At 42.4% G+C, this 23,185-nt stretch overlaps 2 protein-coding genes across 3 annotated transcripts in view; one reads left to right on the top strand and one right to left on the bottom strand.

Annotated features, from left to right (window-relative positions):
- Positions 1 to 15,477, top strand: part of CRMP1 (collapsin response mediator protein 1) — a gene marked incomplete at both ends in the record, with an annotated part of 49,191 nt that extends 33,714 nt beyond the window's left edge. For both annotated transcript variants that reach the window (XM_082281288.1, XM_082281289.1), the window contains 8 exons: positions 32 to 100; positions 2,106 to 2,226; positions 3,303 to 3,459; positions 7,715 to 7,856; positions 9,464 to 9,634; positions 10,864 to 11,043; positions 13,550 to 13,715; positions 15,386 to 15,477. In XM_082281288.1, the coding sequence (XP_082137414.1) occupies positions 32 to 100; positions 2,106 to 2,226; positions 3,303 to 3,459; positions 7,715 to 7,856; positions 9,464 to 9,634; positions 10,864 to 11,043; positions 13,550 to 13,715; positions 15,386 to 15,477 (1,098 nt within the window). The remainder of the gene's footprint in view (positions 1 to 31; positions 101 to 2,105; positions 2,227 to 3,302; positions 3,460 to 7,714; positions 7,857 to 9,463; positions 9,635 to 10,863; positions 11,044 to 13,549; positions 13,716 to 15,385) is intronic.
- A 7,571-nt stretch (positions 15,478 to 23,048) lies between these two features.
- EVC (EvC ciliary complex subunit 1) overlaps positions 23,049 to 23,185 on the bottom strand; it is a gene marked incomplete at both ends in the record, with an annotated part of 49,585 nt that continues 49,448 nt past the window's right edge. Inside the window, one exon of the mRNA XM_082282260.1 lies at positions 23,049 to 23,130. Within this exon, the coding sequence (XP_082138386.1) occupies positions 23,049 to 23,130 (82 nt within the window). The remainder of the gene's footprint in view (positions 23,131 to 23,185) is intronic.

Here is a 23,185-nt window from a genome sequence, read left to right as displayed (position 1 = left end):
GGTGGGTCAGCATTTATCCCTTATGTTGCAGGAACAAAAGCGTATTCTGGAGATGGGAATCACTGGACCTGAGGGACATGCCCTGAGCAGACCAGAAGAGGTAAGAGACTTCGCTCATTTTGTCATTTGTGGAAGTATTCTGTGAAACACGTGGTGTCGGTGCTTGGCTTCTCTATGTGCAGACAATGGATGGGTGCATCAGGGAAGGCAGCAGTCTGCTTCTCCTACTGCCTCTTCCAGTATTACTCAAAGTCTGAAAAGTCCATGTCCTTTCAACTTGTTTGTTTGCCTGAAAAGCCCTTTGGATGCCGCAGCAGGTATACATTCCCTTAGTCCAGGGATAAACATGTCCTTGTACATTCAGGAGTCGCAGCTCCTGCTGCCCTGCGCACAGGTGTCCATGTAGTTTTTAAGTGTGATCTTTGTGTTTTGATTTGAGGTGACAAAAAAATGGGCTTATCAGGCTAAAAATCAGCAGTGCAGCTTGAGGGTTAGGCCTCAGAGTAACTGCATTTATTAAAATGCTTTGGGTGAAAACCTCCTATGAGATGCATGTGCACATCTATAGCATGCATATGCATACACCCACGTATAGATCTGCTTTCATGCTGGCAGATATATTGGTGTCAGAAATGCAGGCTGTAGAGATGCAAATACATGAGAATGGAAAGATGCTGTGAGGCAGCTCATTTTATGCAACTCCCTTATAATAAAATCTGGGCTCTGGTTTGGATCATCTCAGGCATCTGGGAAGGGTTTATTTAATGACAAGGAAAATGTGGAGACATGAGAATGTCCCTTAATGTACACAGCTCAGACCATTAATGGGATGTGGAGGGCGATAGTGGGAAGTGACTGCTTTCCTAGAAGACTAAAGAGACATAGTACTGGGGGTTTGAGGCTGAACTTCAAGAGATTGTTGTGGTTTGCAGATCTTTATTTAACTTCTCCCCAGGGCAAAAGGAATCAGCTTAATTGGTCACATTCTTCTATTGAACTGTTTATGTACTTCTTCATTTTGCTGTTCAACTTCTACTAAAAATACTCTAAAAGGATTGAGTTGTTTCCTTTTAATGAGAATAAGGGCCTAAGGAAAATCTGCATTTGCAGTTTCCAGAAATGAATTTTTCTGAGTTCTAGTGCTGAGGTACAGAGGCTCTGCTCTTCTAAAGGTGCATTTGGGGTTTCTAGAGCAAATGTTTTGATACAAGTCCTAGGACAACCTGAAGCAGTCTGATGTAAGGAAAAATATTTTACAAAACTGTAAAAGATTAAGCCATGTGGTTTTGGAACGCTGAAGTTGCTCAACTTTTCTAGAAAAACTTGCACAGAAATTTCTCTACCACCGAGTCACTATTTTCAGTTACAACAGGGTTTTTGGTATTAAAATGCCAATACTGTGAGTCCATCTGGGAAGGATCTGGTATAAAACTGATGGCTGGGGAAAGGAGTCTCCAGAACTGCTGGGAAACACTGCTCCTCCATCTGAAGATGCTTGCTTTGTGTGCCTACGTCCCAGATGGCTCCCTTGGAGGAGATTGCCTCTATGCTTGCTGACAGCAGGGACTTACTGGGCACTGCTTCAAAGGCTTCTATGGATTATGGGCTAAATTCAGTCCATAGTGCTGAAGCTGCTGTTTGAGAATTCTATACATTCACTGTCACCGTTATGTAAAGATTAGGGTAAGCTGCCGGAGAGAGTTCAGAGTTTGTCTCCGAGCAGGGGCAAAGTTTTCTTGCTTTGTTCTCCTTCCAACTGCAAGGGTAGGAGTCTGAAGAAGGAAGGTGGGAGGGAGGTAAGGAGGAGCTGCATAAGCTGCTTGGACATGACCTTTCCTGGGGTGCAGGGATCCAGGGAGGTGTGTTTGTGCTGGGGCAGCTGTACTCTGCTAGTGAGTACAGCCTGGCTGTGGTTACTGCTAGTGCCAAGTGTTTGAGGCTGGGTTAGCTCCCTGTTTCCCAGCGCTGTGTCTCTCTCTATGGAAAAAGTAAAATCAACCCCTGGAGAGTTGCTGTTGAACAGTTAGAAATATGGCTTAGTCCTCCAGTTAATTTTTTCTTCAGACTGCTTTTGCAGTTAAGTTTTCCCTCCTTGTTTTGCTCAGCTTGAAGCAGAAGCAGTTTTCCGTGCCATCACGATTGCCAGTCGAATAAACTGCCCAGTGTACATCACCAAGGTGATGAGCAAGAGTGCAGCTGATATCATTGCACTGGCCAGGAAGAGAGGTAAGTGACTTCCTTTGCTCCCCCAAACTCTTCTTTTTGTTGAATAGAAGCTCAGTGAAAAAACCTGTACATCTTGACCCAAATGACAGCCTATAGGGAGATGTTACCAAAGAATGGTAGCACCACCACAGACTAAATATTTACGGCTGGGAAGGATGAGGCGAAATCCTTTAATATTTTTACGTTGAGGAGCTGGCCCCTCACACTGTCCTCTTGAAGACTGAATTGTCACTCTTCTCTATATTGTTTTCCCTTTTGCTCTTTTCCTTTAGTCTGCTTTATCTCTGTTCATGGGAGGGTGATACTTAATTCCTAATGGGATCTAGCACATCCTCCATGCCGGTATTTCAGGTTGTAGCACTCTGAGATGTGGCTTGGGCAGTTACCCTGCTGTTAGAGATGCTTGGAGCTCTCTCCTGGCCTTGCTGCTGGAAGCTGATGCCCTCTGATGTAAACTGCAGTTTGGCCCTGCTTGCTGGGGCTGTGGTGGGATCCAGGTTACAGAGCACCCAAAAGGGCCTTGTGAGCCTAAAGGCAGCTGCTTCCAAAGCTGCGTTTGCAAGTCAGGGTTCTTCTACTTGCTGGGACTACGAATTGTGAGCAATATGGGAAAGCCAAAGAGCAAATTATTGTCTTGATATTTGTATTCTTGGAGACTTGGAGTGTGCTGCTGGGGACCATATGCTGCTATCTGCTGGTGCTGTGCCCGTCCTGGGAGTAGTAAAAAGGCATCTGTCTGCTGAAGTGATCCACCATCCAGTGCACTCTGAATTGGAGCAACAGAGAGAACATGGCTGTGATTAAAACAGTACAAATTAAAAGCAGGTCTGAACTGTCTCCTTCTGGATTAGAAAGAAAGATTTGTAAATAGGCTGATCAAAAGCATGTAGAGCTCAGAGAGACTCCTGATTAATTTTTTATCATACAGACAAAGCCAGAGCTGTTTATTTTTCTGGGAGCTGTGCTAGCCATGTAGCAATGCGTGAATTATACATGGCTGCATGCAGCAAGCAGTGTCATATGCTGAGGAGAGAGTGGGTTGTAATTAGTTCCTGTATATCCTTGCTTTCTCCAAGGTCCCCTTGTTTTTGGAGAGCCGATCGCTGCCAGCTTGGGGACAGATGGGACACATTACTGGAGCAAAAACTGGGCCAAGGCTGCAGCTTTTGTGACCTCACCACCTCTGAGCCCTGACCCTACCACTCCAGACCACTTAAATTCGCTCTTAGCATGGTAAGACTTCCTTTTTTTTTTTTACAGGCTGATGGTGAGGCAAGTGCAAAAGCCACATGGGATGAAGCATCTAGGGATCAGCCTGGTTTCCTTTAGACCAGTCTCATACATGAAACAGCAGAGAAGAGACATAGAAAACCAGGGATAGTTGTATCCTCATGCTTAGGATGTCAATCAAGTGAGCAGTCATGGACACTCCAGTTGCTGGTTGGCTTGACAGAGAGGCTGTTGAGGAATTAACTATTTTTCTTTCTGCTTTTCAAGTGATGCCTAGTTATACAACTAGATTGTCAGGACTTCAAACTGGCTTTCTTCCTAGTTCTCAATTTTCTTTAGCTGAATTGTTGATATATGATGGGATGGCATCCTCACTGTCCAGCATAAGCAGCAGCCTGGTGGATAGACCCCATCTTTGAGAACAGACTCAGTTTTAAGCCCCAGTCATATTTGACAAGCACAGCTCCTGAAATGAGGGCTGTTCCTGAATACAGAGATACCTAGAAACAAGAGCAATTTCTTGGGGCAATTTATGTCAAAGCTGGTGCAGGGCTCTCAACTGTGAGTTCTTCTGAAAATTGGCTTGTCCTAAACTAACTTGTGGTTGTAGCAGAGTTCCATCAGTTTATCTCCTGCATATTGAAAACTTCTGACTTGGTAGTTTGCCTTCCATCTGGGAGGGACCAAAATTGTACATGTTTACTTGTGTCCAGTTCTTGCAGCCTTGTTATTTTTAGCTTGCCTTGTGTCTTTATGGGCTCCAGGGTCCTCCAGCTGGAAGACGGCAAAGATAAGTGGTACATGCAGAGCAGGTATGTCAGGAGAAAGAGCTCAGAGTGGATCACAAAGGACAGTGTCAGGGACTTGGGTGGAGACAGCTGGAGACTGAAGGCCATCACTTGACAGGCCAGGGATGTGAGCTGACTGCCTTCAGGTTGGCAGGGAGACTTTAATCACTAGATAGGTGAAAGGAATGTGAACAGCAGAGGAAGAAGGTTCTTTCTCATATAGAAAAGAAGATATCAGCAATGCCTTGCCAGAAACCCAGACTGTAAACCCATGTCTGAAAGTATTTCCTGCTTGTAGCCAACTGTGGGTCTTCTTCAGCTTAAGCAAAAGACCGTCTGCTCTGAAATGATACAGAAATTCACAGCTGAAGCCCCACCAGGATAGATTGCTAGGGCTGGAGTGAGGAGCTCAACTTACCATTCAAATCCTTATTTACCTTCCTGTGGTGGCACCACCTCACCTGCTGCCTCCCCTTTCTGGGGTTTCCAGTGCTCTAGACAGAGCAGTGGAATTTGAACCTTGAAAGTGACCATCTTTAGAGCAGCTGCCTGGGAGGTGGGTGGGCACACACATGTGACAGGAAGATGCCATCAGTCAGTGCCACATCTCCCCTTGCACGTGGTGGGTCAGGCTGTGCAGCCCACCAGAGCCCACCCATGCTTTAGCTCAACTGCTCTAAAGATGCTGCAGTTGAGCTCTGACTTACATGTGGCTCTGGTAAGAATACACAGCAGCTTGTTCTCTTCTGGCAGTCTGATGGCAAAAATGTTTTTCCATAAATGAGCTTTTTGTTCCAAACAAGGACCCAGAAAAAATTACTTTCTTGGTCTGATTCATCACTATCAGCACTGTAAAGGGTGAAGCTCACTGTGTGAGGGTAAGGCTGTTAGCCAGCACATGTAAATGTGTATCCAAATGTTTGGCTCTTTACTCTGTTAGAGTGGCCATATATGCTTTCTAGAAGAGAGTCCCAAAATAATGGCATGTGGGTCAAAGCAGATTAGCTAAAATAGCAAGAACATTTTTAGAATTGAAATCCAAATAATGACTTTTTAAAACTAACATCTGAAAGACAAACTGAGGACTTTCAGAAGTTTTCATTATTCTCCAAGCATGCAAAAATGGCTTTTTTTTCCTAATGGCTTAAAGATCTTAAATGACAGCAGCTTAGCCTGCTTTCAGTTTTAATACTTTAAATCTATACTGTGAAACTAAAAAAAGAACTGTATATTTTATCAGTCTGCCCTGCATTTGTGCGGAATTTTATGCAAGTTTGATGGTGAAGACAGTATTTCACATTTCTATTGCACAGCTGATTTGGATGCCAATATTTTACATTCATTAAGAAATCCTTACAACATCCTTCCTCTACAAGCATGCCACATACTGCTTGTGCCCTTTTCCACAGAAAGTGTTGATTTTCCACTGGAAAGCTGAATGCGTAAAACCCCATCATGTCTCATGGGATTTGCAGATTGAATTTGCCTCATGAGATTTGGTCCTCGTGTCATCTGTGGGCCATGAACCTGAGTTAGCTTTGGTCTTCCATGGTGTGCTGCTGCATTAGTCCAGCTGTGATGTGCCATCTCTTGTGAATCAGAAATGTGAGATCTTGGTGCTACACAGAAGATGCAACTTGCCATGAAAGCCTTGTTTAAGGGGAAGAATAAGATGATAAGGTATTGATCTGGCATTTAGTTCATGATGATCCCTTCCTGTCTCTCATTTTTTAGTTGATGTGATGCTTATCCACCATTTGACAGTAGAGCGTGTCCAGACAGTAGGAGTGCCCATGGGGTTACCCAGGAGGTGATGGGCAGCTCTCAAGCGACACACTCCAGTTTCAGAAATCTTCTGTTGATTTGACTGGGGAGTGCAGTTCACGTCAATAATGTCATTAATGTCAGAGGAGAGGGAATATGGAGTTAAGAAAGCAAGTCTTTCTTATCTTTCGGGTGCAGAAATCAGTAGTGTGGTGTTAGAAGCACAGCATAACCTCTGGGAAGTGGGCAGTGATACAGGGCCTGGCTGTGACAGTCAGGTTTTCATGGTTATATCAATCAGAGAGCAGAAAGAGAGAGGCCACAGGAAGCTTTGCTGATGAGAAGAGCATCAAAAAGGAAGAAATGGCATTGCAACCTTCTGACTTTATTGTTATATTAAAATAAATGAATGTTTAACTGATGAAATTGGCTTAATCCTTTGGAGTAACACCAGGCAGTTATTAATAATCAGGAGTAGCTAAAGCATAGCGGCCTTTTCTGTACTGAGTTCGTGGGTTTGACTTCTGCTAAAAACTGGATGGATGGCTTGTGAGCATGGTGAAGAACCAGAAAAGAGGCCAAGAACTCTTCTCTGTCAGCAGTCATTAGGGGTGGCAGCCCAAAAAATGGCATTAGAATTATTCATGTGTGACACTTTTTTCTTCTGTACTTGGCTATTTGTTAGCTTTCTGGATCTAGATTTGTGGACCAGAATCATTCAGTTGTTTCAGAGCTGGAATTTACATTATTGGTTAAAGGAAAGGATGACAGGCTCTTGGGGACATCACCTCTGTGGAGTGATGGAAGAGAAATTATAGTGAGTTCTAATGTGCTTGCCTCCTGTAAGCTTAATCAAGAGCTAAAAATATCACATTTCCTGTGGATATTGGAGAACCTTCTTTTTTGTCTTTCTATTTTTGCAAGATTCTGCATATTGATTATGTTCTTCCTCCTTATTCCTGGGAGCAGCTGTGATCCAGTTCTGCTCTCTGCAAAAAAAAAAAAAATTCTCTAGGCTGAAAAACCCAACTTCTTAAATAAAAGCATTATTAAATGGTAGCTCTTTTTGCATTTTTCTCTGTGCCTTTTTCTGTGTAAAACCCTTAAGTCAGATAAATCCAAAGCATGTGTTTGACTTGCACTATGCCTTTTGTTGTTTAATTAGAAAGCTACCGGATAAAAAAGTTTCTTTTTTTTGTTTTCTTGGTTCTGTTTTGGAAGGTCAGATGAGAAGTATTTATGTAAGTTTTGTAAGAAAGATACATGTGCAGGAGAGAAATGAACACAGGGGAACATGTCTGAAGGTCATGACTTTGCGTTGTGAAATTTGCCATTATTTTTTAAAGTGGTTGTGAATTAATTTATCTTTAGAGTGGCAGATATTTCATACAAGCTTCTGATCATTTCCTTAATCCTGCAGTAATCCTTTGTCCTGGTTAGCGGGCTTTTGCCTGATCTCTGTTGATAAGCAGCCTGGAACCGGAGGGGGCTGTAATCCAGGAGTGCAGGGTGCTCCTGGGGGAAAGTGGAGGTGTCCAGTGCCATTGTTGCTCTCGGTGATCTGTAGCCAACGTGGAAAGGCTGTTGGCATGATTTACAGCCTGTGTCTCTGGTGTGTAGGCTTGAAAGGTCCATTCACAGCCTGTCTGAGACCAAGGTCACCTTGGTGATGCCTGGTCTAAACCTTCTGTGTGTTAACTCCACAGTGGGGACCTGCAGGTGACGGGAAGTGGACATTGCCCCTATAGCACTGCCCAGAAAGCCATTGGAAAGGACAACTTCACTATGATTCCTGAAGGGGTCAATGGAATTGAGGAAAGGATGACTGTTGTCTGGGACAAGGCTGTAGTAAGTAATTACATACTTTTATAGACTGAAAGAAAATGGAGTGTTGGCTGAATAATGAAAGCCAAGAGACTCTTGGCCATTGCTTAAGTGACTTTCTTATATATTTCTGAGAATTCCCTGAGAGAATGCTACTGTGAGGTGAATTGCTTATTTCAAAAACCTCTTCCAATTTTTTAAACTCAGGGCTGTGTTTCACTTCTGACACTGCAACAGTATTGTGTTTTATTAGACCTGAGGCTTCCCAGACTCCACTGCTCTATTTTCCCATTTGTGTCAGAGCGGATGCTTCTGAGAGATGTGGTATCTGGAGCAATTTAATGGTTTTGAAGTGGACCTCATATAAACGTGATGAATGGATTGTTTGAATTTGGGAAGTGTCTCATCGTTTTTGAAAAATTACAAATGGATGGCAGCCGAGCCTGAGGCTAAATGATGAAATGCTCTGAAGGAGAGCGTTGCACGTAATTCATACTGGCATACTTTGCAGTGGAGTGCTGGTATAAGTCAGGAATTTTTTGATGGTTCCATGGATTCTAATGGATAATGATATTCTCCCTCTATTGTCTGTCTCCACATGCAAACCCTGCACACTCACACACACTCACTGCATTGTGCTCCTATGCACATTGCAGACTGGGAAGTGGCAGTATTTACAGTGCTCTGATGAGCACTTCTCCCAGACTCTATTTCATAACACTTTATTCAGGGACAGCTATTGAGATGCCAAGCACAGAAGCAGCTTCAGATACCTGCCATGTAGGAGCAAAGCAGCAAACCAAGCAAAGCACAGCCAGCTGCTGATATTTTTCTTTTGTTTCTCCCTCGGTGGAAGGAACTGCAGGAAGGGCTGCAACATCAGATTTACAGGTGGTAACTTTCAGTCCTGCACCACTGAGTAGCTTGTGCTTTGAAAACTTTATATTTTACCAGGCAGGAAATAAGTGTGTATTTAATATTAAAAGGCTTGGCACTGTTGTTCTTTAGATCATTGTTCTTGCTCATTGCCAGGGAAGACCCCAAAATACTGAGAAATTAAAAAGCTGTTCTTACAGTTGCAATTACCATCACTGACTGTATACCAAGTTCTGTTGGTGATGACATTTCTCCAGCCAAGGACTTTATCATTGGTTATATTACTTAGATGTATAGGACTGACAATAATAATAATAGAATGGACTTAATTTGCAAGAAGTGTTCACAAAAGTGTTGGAATCTTGATCTTTTGTTTCATCTCATAACACTCATATAACTTTCTCCATTTTAAAATTGTTTAAATATTTAAATGGAAATTACTAGGACTAGTAACAAAACACACTTAGGCCTCAGTGTGTAGAGAAAGAGACCTCAGATAGCTGAGCACCTTGGTGGTATCATGCGCACTAAGGTTTCCTTGGCTGTCCTTTGCAATGCCTAGAGAAACACACTCATTTATTTGAAACTTCCAAGTAAAGAGCCGTATATAAAGTCCTGTGTGATACAATCTCTGTTTCATGCAACATCACCATTTCTGTAAAGTCCATGCCTTCCAATATCTCCTTGACCTTTCAGTACTCTGAATAGTAAATCCTCATTTCATAAGCATGTTTTGCTCAAATCACGTTTTTTAGGCCACAGGCAAGATGGATGAGAGCCAGTTTGTAGCTGTCACCAGCACCAATGCTGCCAAAATCTTTAATCTGTACCCAAGAAAAGGCCGGATTGCTGTAGGATCGGATGCTGATGTTGTTATTTGGGACCCTGATAAGGTGAAGACTATAACAGCCAAAAGCCATAAATCGGTAAGGAGAAAATGATAACCAGCAAGAAAAAAGAAATGTCACTGTTGCTTTTCAGCTGTTGACCTAAATCTTGTGAACACCAATAGCACAGGATACAGAAGAGTGGGGTAACTGCCTACTCCTGTTCTGAAATAGGTAAATGTTTCAGGACATGAGAGTATTGAAGTCCTGTGTTGGATGCATTGGGATCAGGAAGGATTTCTTTTCTCTCTGCATATACCCTTGCATGATTTAATTTTTGCATGCTTGTGGCAGATCTATAAACAGGTGTGAATCAGCAGCTCTGCAGCTGAGGTTAATAAAGCTGTGAGGATAACTTTAAAACCAGCTCATTTTTTTGCTTACCGAAAAAGCACCTGATGTTATAAATTGCATGATTAAATTAACAATATTCTAAACTATGATTAAATTATTTGATAATACAGCTCTAATCAGCTTCATGGATGGGATTTTCTGTTTAATTCCAGAGCTTTGCCACATATTTCTCTGCCCTCAGTGCAGAGTACCAGTGACTGACTGTTGCTTTCATTTTGACTCTGACAGGTTTTATCTTATGTGTTGTCTGTCTCAAAGTTTTTACCTTACTGTGCAGTGCTTTGTTCCTTCGTATTGGGGAATTCTTCCAAAAGTTGTTTTGAAAATCCAGTATAGCATTTTTATATTAAAAAGGAAAAAATAATTTAGAAACCTTCAAAAAGTAAATTTAGGCAATTCAGTTTCTATTTCTCTGTCTTGGGACCTTTCTGTGTTTTCAAGAAAGTAATAACCACCTGCCCTGTCATTCCCATTTAGATTCAGGCTTTCCTGGGCTTTTCTGGGCCTTTTCAGACAGAAATACGTGTGCTGGCCTCTTTGAAATTCATTTACACAGTCACAGCAGATGTACAGTGGGACCACATCCTCTGGGTATCCAGCAGCTGAGTCACAATTTTCCTTCATATTAGGGCTGTCATACTTCTAAATGCTCTGGGTAGATACAGCAAATTTTCAAAACCAAGTGAAATCCTTGATGGAAGATAAAAAACGGAAATGAAATGTCTCATCCAGGAAAATGTGATCAGAAAGATCCTTTAAAATAATTTCATATCAAAATGCATTGCTTTTCCTTCATACAAAACAATTTTATTCACATCTTAATGGCAGTTGTCTAAAACTATGACTGCCAGTGTACCTATTGTAAGTTCCTAATTGAAAGAGGTCTTGCAGTGAATATGTTGGTTGATCCTCAGGCTATTGAGTACAACATCTTTGAAGGAATGGAGTGCCATGGTGCCCCACTCGTGGTCATAAGCCAAGGGAAGATTGTGTTTGAAGATGGAAATCTGCACGTAAATAAGGGAATGGGCCGCTTCATCCCTCGCAAACCTTTCCCTGAATATCTTTACCAGCGCATCAAAATCAGGAATAAGGTAATGTCAGATCCTATTTAATCTTCTTTGTAGGCAAACACTTTTGGAAGCACAGCAGCACATGTTTTTAATGTTATTGTGCTATTATGAGTCCATATCAGATGGACTGTATGTGACTTGTTCAAAAAATGACGACCGAACTCGTTGCAGTTGTGAACTTGTCTAAATTAGTATTAACACCGTGAGCGTCAGCAGGTAGAAGATACACTTGCCAGTTGGCATAATTGCCTCATATCCAGCAATGCCTTATGTCAAGGCTTTTGAAGAGAGGTGGAATAGTGATAGAATTTACTTTCAGTTAAAATTCAGGAAAAGAGCAAGCTTCTTGTGAGGGAGGGTTAGGCAGAATAAAAACAGAATTTTAAGTTGCCTACTGAACTGCTACACTGCAGAGAAAAAAGCATGTCAGCCAGAGATTTTCATTATATTGGGCATTTCTGAACTGTTGTTAGTGCATTTGCTGAGCTGTGTATTAGCAGCATTAATGGCTCAGAAAACTTTTCTCTTTTGTCTAATAAAAAGTTTGGGAAATGATGAAGATTAAGACTGGATCACCTCTGGTTTTGAATTATATCAGTGCTTATCTGTTGAAAACCAATTGGCTGTGTACCAGTCTGGAGTTATTTGGAAATTGCTTCTTGTCACTGAGCAACAAAGTCACTGTGTAAGCACAGGTAATGAGAAAAATTGACTGAACCTTATCTTTTCTTCAGCCAAGCAAATAGCATAGGCTGTGAGACTGGCAGCTGAAATTAAGCCTATGAGCAGGTCGATAGTTTTTAATTTTCATCATTTATTATACCAGTTCTGTCAAGCTGCAGAAGAAGGGCCTGCACTTCTTAGAAGAAAAGGCACAGTAAAAAGCAAATGCACCTGCAAAACTTTTGCAAAATACCAATTAGTGTTGCATTTTTTTTACATTATCCGTGTAGATGATACAGGCCCTCTCTTCATACTTGCTGTTAAGGGCTTCAGTGCCTGGGAGTGCCACGTAAATTAGTGACAAAGTCATCAAAATAGTGAAAGCAGCACTTTAGATACAAGTGTCACAGAGGAGTGTCTTGTAGGAGGAGTTTGAACAAAATTACCTGGGCTAAGTAACCTGTGTCTTGTAAGTGGGCCTGGATTTTGGGAGACCTTTGATACTTGGGCAAGGTCTGCAAACAAAGGGACTGATATTTTTGCTCCTGCAGCTCCCTCTGCTGCCTGCCGAGAGGGACAGCAGATCCATGCCCACATTTGTTTTCCACTATGAAATTTTATCCGCTGGAATTATTTAGAAAAACCCATTGATGGTTGTATCAGCTGCCGTATGAACGTGTCAGTGCACAACAGAGGAATATAGAAAAAACTCGTCAAGCAAGGGACTGCAAAACTGAACTGGCACAGGTTGGCAGTATAAACTTATCCCTGGAGCAGGAACAGCAGTATGAATTCGTGCCTTTTGTGGGTCCCTGGAAGATGGATTCATTGCTGTGATTGGCAGCTGCTCTCCTCTGGGCATTAGTTTTGGCTCAGCCTGCAAGACAGGGCTCTTCTGAGCCTGATGTCCCTGTCATCAAAAGCAAGGAAAATGCATTGATTGCTTTGAGAGCTGGATCAAACCCCTGTGCATAGTGTCTTTCTACACAGTATTTTAATTGCACATTTAGCCTGTTGGGGAAATTCCTCTGAAACCATAATCTTGTAAGACACAGATTTCTGATCTTTTTGATGGGCTTTGCATTTTGCAATTCAGTGGCTTCAGGTTCTTTCTGAAAACTGGAACTGTTCTAATTAAAATATTATTTCCTAGATTCCTATGATTTTAAGCCCAGTAGAGTTTTTTTTTATTGCCTTTTCTAATATTCCTTGTAAGAACCATACAGGGAAAAAATCTAGATACCTGAAACTGAAATCAGAGCCCAAATGACAGATGCTTTATTGACAAATACTGTAATATGGGTCCCCTGTCACAGTCCAGGGTATAATTGATTTCCTAGTTGATGACAAGAAGTAGAAACTTTTGAAATGTAATTTAAAAATTGCCACTCCTTTTCAATGAGTTCTAATAAAGAGAATGAGATCTACAAAGGGGAGGAGCAGAGGAAATACAGGTAGGAGAGAAACTGCTGCAGTTGGTATAGTGGGTAGCAGTTGTGCTACAACCCAAGTGTGACTCGGCAGCTGAATGGAGAGAGAAGAGCTGATTGTGACTGATCTGATGTAAAATAAACAGGTCAGACCTGTTCTTTTGAATCCCACATCTCCCCTCTGATTGTGAAGGAAGCCTGATAAGGAAATCTCTTGTAATTTTTATATATATAAAAATGGAGGGAGCAAGCTTTATAATTTCCTTTATATAAAAAACAAACTGCACTTTGCTTTTTTACATGAAGTATAGATGTGTTGCTAATTCAGCCAGTGCAGACTATAGCTCTGTGCTCACTGCTCTCTGCCTATATTATCATTAGGCAGCATTATCTGAGCATTCAGTGTCTGGATTTTTACTGTCCTCTTGTTTTAGGTGGGAGGACTGCAAGGAGTCTCCAGAGGAATGTATGATGGGCCTGTGTATGAAATCCCAGCTACGCCAAAATACGCAACTCCTGCACCCTCAACTAAATCCTCCCCTGCCAAAAACCAGCCCCCACCAATCAGAAACCTCCATCAATCCAATTTCAGCTTATCAGGTAAGTCAGCCTGACTAATGAAAAGCCATGAGTATGGATTACTGGTGATGAATTTAAATTATAATTACTTCTTTAGTCAAATATAAAAGGATTGTATATAGTCATATACGTGCATATACTTACGTATAAGTAATACATGTTTTTATGCATTCATTCCCTAGGGATATTTTACATAGTGCAAAATATTCAAAATGTTTGCAATCTGAAATTTTTCTCTGTGTCAGTCTTTCAGTATTATTTACCTGGCCCATTGCAATTGGCTGAGGTCTCTGGTTGATGTGACCACCACCACCCTTGGTGGTGTGCACAGCTGATGGAACTTGGGTCTCTTGCAACCCACAAGTCTCAGACATCTCACAGGCTGCATCACCAGCAACTGCTAGACATGGAAACTTCAACTGTCCTTGTCCATGGTCATGAACCATGTGCAGAAGTTGTTCATAAGCAGATTGGAGTATTTCTTATCCTCTGCTCTTGGTGCCCAAAACATTTTCCACGGTACATAGGAAACAGACTGGAAAATCATCCTTTGGGGTTGCTGGAAATAATTCTTGTCATCTGAAGGCAATTACAAGTGTGTCAAATCCTTATTCTTCAAAAGTCTACAGCCGCAGTGGTGAATAATGCATCCATACGATGTTATGAAAGTCATTGGATTTTCTCCCTTGTGGGAGCTGATGGTGGAGTTTTCCTCCCTTACAGATCCTCTCTTTAGAAACTAAATGAAACTTGTGTAAGAAAGTCAAGGAGAGCAAATATTTTAAAAACCCTTCTAATGAGGCGAAGTATATTTTTGCCCATACAAAAATGGCTGTGGTGAGCATATACAAATATATATGAAGCTATACAAAGCAAAGAAGTGCTTAGAAATGTCACATCTTAGTAAAAAAACAGTAATTGGGGTTTTTCATAAGCATCTGAAGCTGTAATTTCACAGTGCCCTGCTGGATCTGGGTACTACCAAGGCATCTAGTGCTACAAATTTTATCTGAATGATGCAAACACAAAATTAAGCAGAACCAGAGTCTAAGGTAACATTTTAAATGACCCTACACATTTATGGTAGTCTTACATTGCCTTTAGGAAATTGAGTGTGATCAGACAATATTTAGCCTGTCAGAAAGCTTTCTGTCCCCTTAAGCTTAACCTTTCAGTATTTAAAATGCAGTTTGAAATGGGTGTGAGTTTACATCAGCTCAGTGCTGATTTTCTCATGGATTTATGATTGCTAACATCAGATTTACTGAACTGTTGTCCCATGGACTTAGTAGGGACACATATTCTAAGTCAGTGAGGTGTGTTTGAAAAATCCACTCCACACATACGTGTTTTGGGGTATTTTTTGTAGTTGGTAATACTTTCTGTCAGGTCTGATCTCACAAAGGGAACCCAGTCTGTAGGTTGTCATTGGCTCTTCTTCAAGCCAGTGGAAAACAATTTTCCGTGTAGGGTGAGGATCAGTCGGATCCTAAACATTTAATCCCACATTTCTCATTGAAGACAGCTGGAGCTAGGCACAGAAATGTGCCTTGAAGGACTGTTCAGCACTTCAGTCAGGCTCAAGAGAAACCAGCTGATGGTGGTGTGAAGGAAGCATAGCCAGGTAAAACCTCAGTACTGATGGTTTATTCCTTCTCACAGCTTTGTTTTCTCATTTGCTGTTGTTGCAGGAGCTCAGATTGATGACAACAACCCACGTCGTACTGGCCACCGCATCGTGGCACCTCCCGGCGGGCGCTCCAATATTACCAGTCTTGGCTGAAAAATGATGATGGACAGAAACACAAGGATGAAGGATCATGGGAATAATGTTCATTCCCTTCAATATCTGTGTTATTGAGCCCACAGTTTTATTTGGTACTAATGGAAATAAAAACTGAATTGTCTGTTTTTTTTTTTGTTTTTTTTTTTTTTTTTTTTTTTTTGTATAGGAAGAGGTGATAATAGTGTGGTGTGTTTGCTTGGAACTACTTGCCTCACAATTGTGCTTTCATGCCATAGTCACCTTAAAGCATGGTGCTTCCATTGCCCCTTTAGTGACTACAGGTTTTAGCTTTGTCTCGTAACTGAATGATGGTTCCTTTGCACCCTTTCGCTGTATTAGAGTAGTTAATGCATGTTACTGAGTTATTTATGCAAGTTGCATTCTGTGAGTGAGTCCCTTTAGAACACATTGCCAACAATTGACTAGACACAATGCCAAGATTAATGTCTGTATTTGAGAAACACCACCAAAAGCACTAATGAAGGAAGAAAATGGCCATCTGGAAAGTAAGCAGTAGAGTAGTATAGGCAGCTTCTGTTTAATCTTTAATTTATTATAAACCCAAGAAGCACTTCTCTCGAGACACAGAAACTCATCGGGACACGTAATGACAAATGGTCTCTGTAGCACCTGTCTGTTCCCACTCGGTACATTCCAAGTCTGTGTCCTTCTTGTTTCCATTTTAGACAGAGCCATAATTTTTACATACCAATGCCATTGCCACCCCTGCAGGGATTTCTCCACCTGGGCAGTAGTGCTCTCCTTCTGCATGAGATTTTTGGTACTTACAGATAATCCAAGTTGCTGTCGGATTTTTAAAGTTTTTTGTACAGATTTTTTCCTTTGTAATCACATGCATTTTTACTTACTCTACCGTATCAAGATCTACTAGTCGTGGTTCAATTTCTGAATTCAAAGCTTGTGAAATAAAGGAAATTAATTGATGGGTAAGCGTCTTCCTCTGCTTTCCAGTGCTGTGACTCAATGATTCAAAATTTGGAATGGAGGAACTCAAGAGAAATTATCTCTCAGGTTGACATCATGCAATAGAAGGAACCTCCTCAGATCACAAGTGTTGAGTGTATAGGTATGCATATGCATACTATAGCATGATACAGTATGTCTTATTAAACAGAGTAAATAAATGTATTTACTAAAAATTGTACTTACTATTGACTAACATGTACTTACTAATGGTTGGATTCAGTCTTAGAGGTCTTTTCCAACCTTAACAAATCTGTGATTCTGTGACATCGCAGCTGCCTTAGTTTTGCCCAAATGAGACACAAATTAACTTCCTCCCAAAGACCTTTAGGTCTATGTCTTATTTGCCTGAAGTGGTAATTCGTTGCCATCATCTTCATCTTTAGTACAGAACCAGTACCCACTACTCCAGTTTGAACTGAGCTGTATTTGACTTCATTCTGGTTTTCTCTGCTGACTGATCTGAGACAGTGTCCAGGCATGGCAGGAACAGAACATGCTGCAGGTAAGGTGAGGGAAGTGGACTTGAATTCTCTGAGACTGAAGGAAGTATTTCTCCTTGTCTTCTGACCCTCTCACAAACTATGTAAAGAAACCTTATTTCCTGACACTTTTTGCTTGTCTGATGGTGTTGCAGATGCGGTGGGAGGAGGTGTGGGCTGCAGTGGAAGTGGGATGCTATGAGATTAAGCAGGCCAGCAAACACCTCCCCTTGTGCTTCTTGCCTTTATCCACACTACAAAGCTGCAGCAGGAAAGGCCTTGCAGCAGAGGGGTGCCACTGGAGTGGTTTTACCAGCTGCACTGCTTGACCACTGAGCACCTGTTGCAGTGGTTGAGTCCACCGCAGGAATGACCAAGGAGCCACAGAGCCCCAAAACAGTGGAGGTCCGGTGGTGGGCAGCCTCAGAGGTCTAAGACCACCCCCTTTTAACCCTTTAAGTCCATGTTCTAGATAGTTCTCCTTTCCTTGATACCCCACTGGTTCCCGGTTCCCTTATTCCACCCCTCGCCTTCCCCAGTGGTCACTGCCCTGTCACCCCACGTCCTCTCCACCCCTTGTCTCCAGAAGATTGCTCCCTGATGTTCTGCCCGCCCCCGGTGCTGCTCCGGATAAAACCCCGGACCCCTCAGTGTTCTGCGTTCTTTGTCCCTGGATCCCTTCGAGCAGGGACCCCAATAAACCCCTCGGAACTCCATACAAAGGGCCCCTCCCGCCTCTGTGTCCCCGGCGCCGCTGCAGGAGCTGTCCGGCTCTGTGTGTGTGAGCAGCTGCGAGTACCCACCAGCTCCGGGGTGCCAGGGTGTGTCCGAGCGCGTTCCCGCAGCACCCCCGGAGCTGCTCCGACAGGGACGTGATCGGGACAGACGCGACGCTCTTTCCACGCCCCCGACTCGCACTGTGTCAAGCACCCTTCCATCCCACCCATGCAGGAGTAAGTTGTGTTGGCACAACCCATGCGGTGCACGCCGGGTGCGTGTGGGGCGTCACATTTTGGGAAGCAGCCCACCTGAAGCCTGTCATTCTGAAGGCAGTATGTTGTCACCTTCAGCTTGCCTGGGAAAGGAACTGCTACCCTGGAAAAACCCATTTAGGTGAGCTTGGTCTGAAACTTGGCAGCAGAGCTGGTTCGAAGAGACAGTTTTTCCTTTGGCTTTGAGCTGAACCAGTGCAGAAACATCGCAATGCAGTCTGCAGTGAACTGAATTGGTTGCTCCCAGAAAAAGAGGAAAAGAAAGCTTTTAATGAATAATCCCTTCTGCTAAGAATTCAAATTCATGTTTCCTATTGCCTGGAGAGTGCCCTCATCCTCAGGCTTCCTCGCTCATTTGGTGTTTCAGGTATTTTATATGATACAAATTAAAATAAATTGCTCACTTGGTAGTTCAGCTTTTTTATAGGAAGTAAAATAACACTAGCAGAGAAGCCTGAGGACAATGTGCCCTGGAATAACCTACAGCCTAGCAGGTAAGGCAATCCTGAAATGCCAAGTCTCCATCTGCCTTGTCCTATTCCAACCCATTTGCTCTAAGTGTTGACAGCCAGCAACAGTTGTGGTGATGTAACCCTGACAGTAGAAATACAGCTGGTTTGTGAAGCTATGTGGCAAATTTGATAGTGTGAAAATAACAGAACTGCTGTTAGTGCTTTTCTTGCATGCCTTTGTGCAAGTAGCAATGGTTGCTCACCTCCAAACAAAACTTCTACTCAATGTATGAGGCTTATCACACTTGAGGTAGCAGAAATGATAGTTGCATAACTCATGTTGAGATTCCATTTTTCCTACACACTTAACAGCATCATAAACCAGAGAACCTTTTGCCTACAAGCTGGTCAAAGATCCACTGTTAACATGCATTTATTTTTTCACAGTGAAGTGTCTGTGAATAAATATGTGTGGGTGTTTTGAGAGGCATTTCATGGTTCAGTGCTCCTGTGTGAACAAGACTGTGCCTGTCAGGTCAATGTGACTCTCCTATGATGTCTCCAAGAAGAAATAGCCTAAGCCCCTGCAGCCTGGCTGCTGCTACCACGGCACTGCTGAGGGGCAGCCTGCAGGAAGCCCCTGGATCCTGGGCTGTGCCTCCCCAGGCGAGGTGAAGGATGCCTCACTCGGGTGGCTCCTGTGCTTCCATCAGAGAGATGGCAAGTGCCATCGTTCATGGAGGGCTAAACAAAGCAAGTAAGGGCTACTTCTCTTACCACCTGGAGGCTATTTCATAACAATGTCCCTGCCCCTACATCACTAACCTGTCCTTAAAAAAATAAAATGCTACCAGTAAAGAAAATGTGGGTTAGCCAGTGATCCTGAGTGCATGCTGCAGAATAGGAAACTGCATTGAGTTTGCTCCCTTGCAGGAACACCAAGCTGGGAGATGTGGTGAACTTGGTGGGGAGCTGCTGTTATGTCAGCTACAGCTGGAAGCAGTGCAGAGCTTCCAGGCTTTCTGAATAGCCAAACTTCTAAAAATCTGGAGCCAGCTATGACCTTTCAACACCTGATGTAGCTCTAATGATGTAAAACTGGCTCTTCCCTACTGCTATTTGCAGTCTGCTTAAAAGTATTCCCTATGACCAGCCTGGGAAATACTTTTGTCAATCAAGTGATGTGGAAGTGAAAGCTGGATCCATGGATTGTTTTCTGAGTGTATTTTGGGCCAGTTTGTCTTGTGTTACACTTTGTCTGCTACCAAAGCAATGCAGTTACATGTTTAAATTCTAGTGTTTGTAGCAAAGCCTGCTCTAATTATGGTGCTAAGACTGTACTAAAACTGACAGCTATCCCAGCCTTTAAGTGTTTCTCTTGGCAATATATTGGTCTTTGTCCTCAAGAACTAAAATCTCGGACTAGACCAGATCAGATGACCATCTGCTCTGGGTACCAGTAGCCAACACCACAAGCTTGAAGGAGGTCAGAAGAGCAAGCAAGCATACAATGCTAATCCTCCTCAGAGTGTTTACATGATTCCCAGTGCTTTGTAATTTCTTGAGAAGCAGCAGCATCTCTCTAGCTCTCAGTGAATTTTTCTGCCATGCATTTGCCAAGGTGCTTTTAAACCCAAGTAAAATCCTGCCACTAATGGCTTCCTGGAGCAAGGAATTGCACAGCTTAATGCACAATGGCAAAGTGTTGATCTAGTTCTCTTGGCATCAGCTTTTCTTGCCATTTAGACCTGGCATGGTTCTCAAAGACCTCACATAGCAACAGCCTTACAGACCCAAGGGAGTGGCAAGCAGAATTCACTGTAGTTTGCCATGGTTTCATCTTCTTGACATACACATTTGTCCAAGGAAAACTCTTTAGGGTACAAAATATCTACACAGATATTAATCTATCAGTGCATCTAAATATACAGTGGCATTAATAAAACTAACCTACTAATGTAGGTGTTACATTAAAAAAAAATTAGAAATATCACAAATCTGCATGATAGAGACAACTGCATAATTAGAACATCAGTCTGGAATAACAGTGATTTAATTCAAGTTGTATTTTAATCCTGTGTAGTTGTCAAGGAGCTCTAGGTACAAAAAAGATGTGTATTTTCATTCCAGGCTCAACAGAACATTGGATTCTGCATTTTTGATATTTTGCATCAGGAAGTGCCCACGAATTCAGTGCTTGCAGCTGAATTTTCACCTCCCTTAAAAATTCAGGGATGTCTGAATGTACCATGCTCTGTTCCTTATTTCCTTCCCTCTGCACTTACTACTAAGCTATCAGTCCTTGTTCATCTACTCTTGGTAAAAAAATAAATCTCATTCATCTAAACAAACTGACTTTAGGTTAGTTTTTCATCATGGTTGTGATGAACTTTGCACAAACTTTCCAGATAAGTTTCAGTGATGGCAGTGAGGGCTGTTGGGAGGGGATGTATGGGAAATAGAATAATGTTACCCTCAATGCTTAAAAATAGAAGGAAAAAGGCATGACATTTTTCCCTATATTTCCGCAGGATTTTTGATAAGTACCTGTAGAGCATGATCAAAGTTCCATGTTATCCTTTCCAGAATAAAGAGAGGGTGCTCTGTAGTTTTACACTATAAACTGAGTATTTTGAGCTGCGACTGGTGCCTAGGTATCCCATTTTCCCCCTGAGTCTGTGATTCTATAACATAACATAAAAGTTCAACAGCGTTAACTGCAAAGCAACTGCTCTGAGCTTTGTTTTGCATTTTCTGCACTTGTTTCTTGGTCCAGTTAAACTGTCTTGTTCAGTATCTGCCTCACTGACAGGCAGTGATGGCAAGTGTCACACTATGCACATCTGCACATGACATTTAACAGGAACTTGGTGCACCCATGGAGAAACTCAAGGGGACTGAAATCACTAATGGGGACAAGAGTAGTGGGTGTTTTGACAGGAGATTGCTACTGTGATTGTGGGAGAAAAGACAGGTGGGTAGAACCTCCATGCCAGGAAAGTCAGGCAGATGGAGGGCTGGGAGGTGCTCGCACCCGGACCTGGGGGGACTCGGGAGATGGCACCGAGCACAGGGACCCTCCCTGGCTCCCTCCCGGAGCTCCCTGCCCGCCACCTCCACCAGCGAGGGGATGGCAACACCGCGGGCTGCCCGGGAGAGGGCACTGCTGCCCTGCTTTTGGGACAACCCGAACTTGGTTCTTTCCTAACGGAGGAAAAAAGCCCTTTAGGCCGGTCTAGCCAAAGCAGAGCAGCGGGGAGACCCCACGCGGGTAATCAGAAACCCACTCGGGTGGTCAGAGGCCCGCTCGGGTGATTCTGCTGCACCCTGGGTGTGACAGGAGCCACTGCTGCGCTGAGGGGCTTAGAGCATCGTTGGCTCTGACGGCAACAGCTCCCTGAGCCATGAGTACACAGACTCTGCAGAGTGAAACGCGCTCCATCCAACGGGAATACCGCACTTCTGTTACACACACAAAAAAAAAAAAAAAAAAAAAAAAGAACAAGCAGCAAACCAAAATGTCCAGACTGGGAAGGCAGAGAGACCATAGAGCCAAAGTGCTGAAATACCAGAATCAAAAGCTTGAAAGTGTACAATTTAGAAATTCTTGTTTACAACTGAGATGAAAATAAACCATTTAACATTGGTGTGTAACAGGCCTGGTGAACTCGTTTGTACAGCAGCAGTTTTGTCTGAGGCAAACTGCATAACTGATGTAGTACTCTCCATCCTGCACCAAAGGACAACCTTTCCATTAGCAAAATATATGTTTATTTTTAAAAAGCCACTTCATGAAAGCTGTAGGATTGCTTAAGTGGGGCAATTTATTACCCAATACAGGTGCACTGTACAGCCAGTTAAGAACTAACTGCTTTGCATAACAAGAATTCCCATAGGAAACATAATGAGCATAACAAAGTATATTGGAAACAAAAGGGTGCGCTTAAGGAAGAAGACTAGAAACTGAAGTATAAAAAGTGAAAGAGTAAAAACCAGTTTTGTCTCACTTTTCTCTGTAAGTAATAATTTGAATTCTGAGACAAAGGCAGTGAAATACATATACAAAAATCTTTGTACAAATTTTTAAAAGCATACATAGGACTGGAAGCACAAAAATATAACAAAAGAGAGACCAAATATCATCTTCGGATGTACCAATACCATCTGAAGCCTGTTTACATATTCTTTACATTTTTGTCTCTTTTTGTTAGGCCAAAGTAGCAATCACAAAATATCAAAGACACAATGTACCACAACTCAGGCTCAAAAGTCAACAGTACATCAGTATTGTGATGAAACCTTACTGAGACACACCGACCTGGGCCAAGTGTGCATCTGCTCTCCTAAAAGCTCACTTCCCTCAGGTTTATTCCAAATCTAAAACTGTCCTCCCTGCATATTACCCAAGCAATCTCAAAGAGCTTGTAGTAAAGACTTCCTTGTTCCCCCTTAACCAAAACCAAGAGGGAATGTTTTATTAACAGCTAAAGCAAGTTGAGACTGATTCTTGGTCTGCAGCTAAAAAAGATTTATGGGTTATTATTGATTTTCTTTGCTGTTCCTCAGCAAAGCAGCTCAGTAAGTACCTATAGCTGCTGAGATTTCCCAGAAGAATGCTTTGGTACACTGTGTTCAGACAGCTCATACAAAGGCTTTTACTACCTACTGCCTTTCTTTTTTAACATCTTTGAGCTTTTCCTTGGTTCAGTCTCCCCTTCATGTGAACTCTGTGACATCTCTCTGAAAGAATAAATAAGAAAAAGAAAATTGCAGACAGTTTTTAAGATGCTGTACT

Source organism: Coloeus monedula (assembly GCF_965178545.1).
Source record: "Coloeus monedula genome assembly, chromosome: 5".
Classification (NCBI taxonomy): Eukaryota; Metazoa; Chordata; class Aves; order Passeriformes; family Corvidae; genus Coloeus; species Coloeus monedula.
The sequence above is the reverse complement of the archived record's forward strand: the minus strand, read 5'-3'. Positions and strand labels throughout refer to the sequence as shown.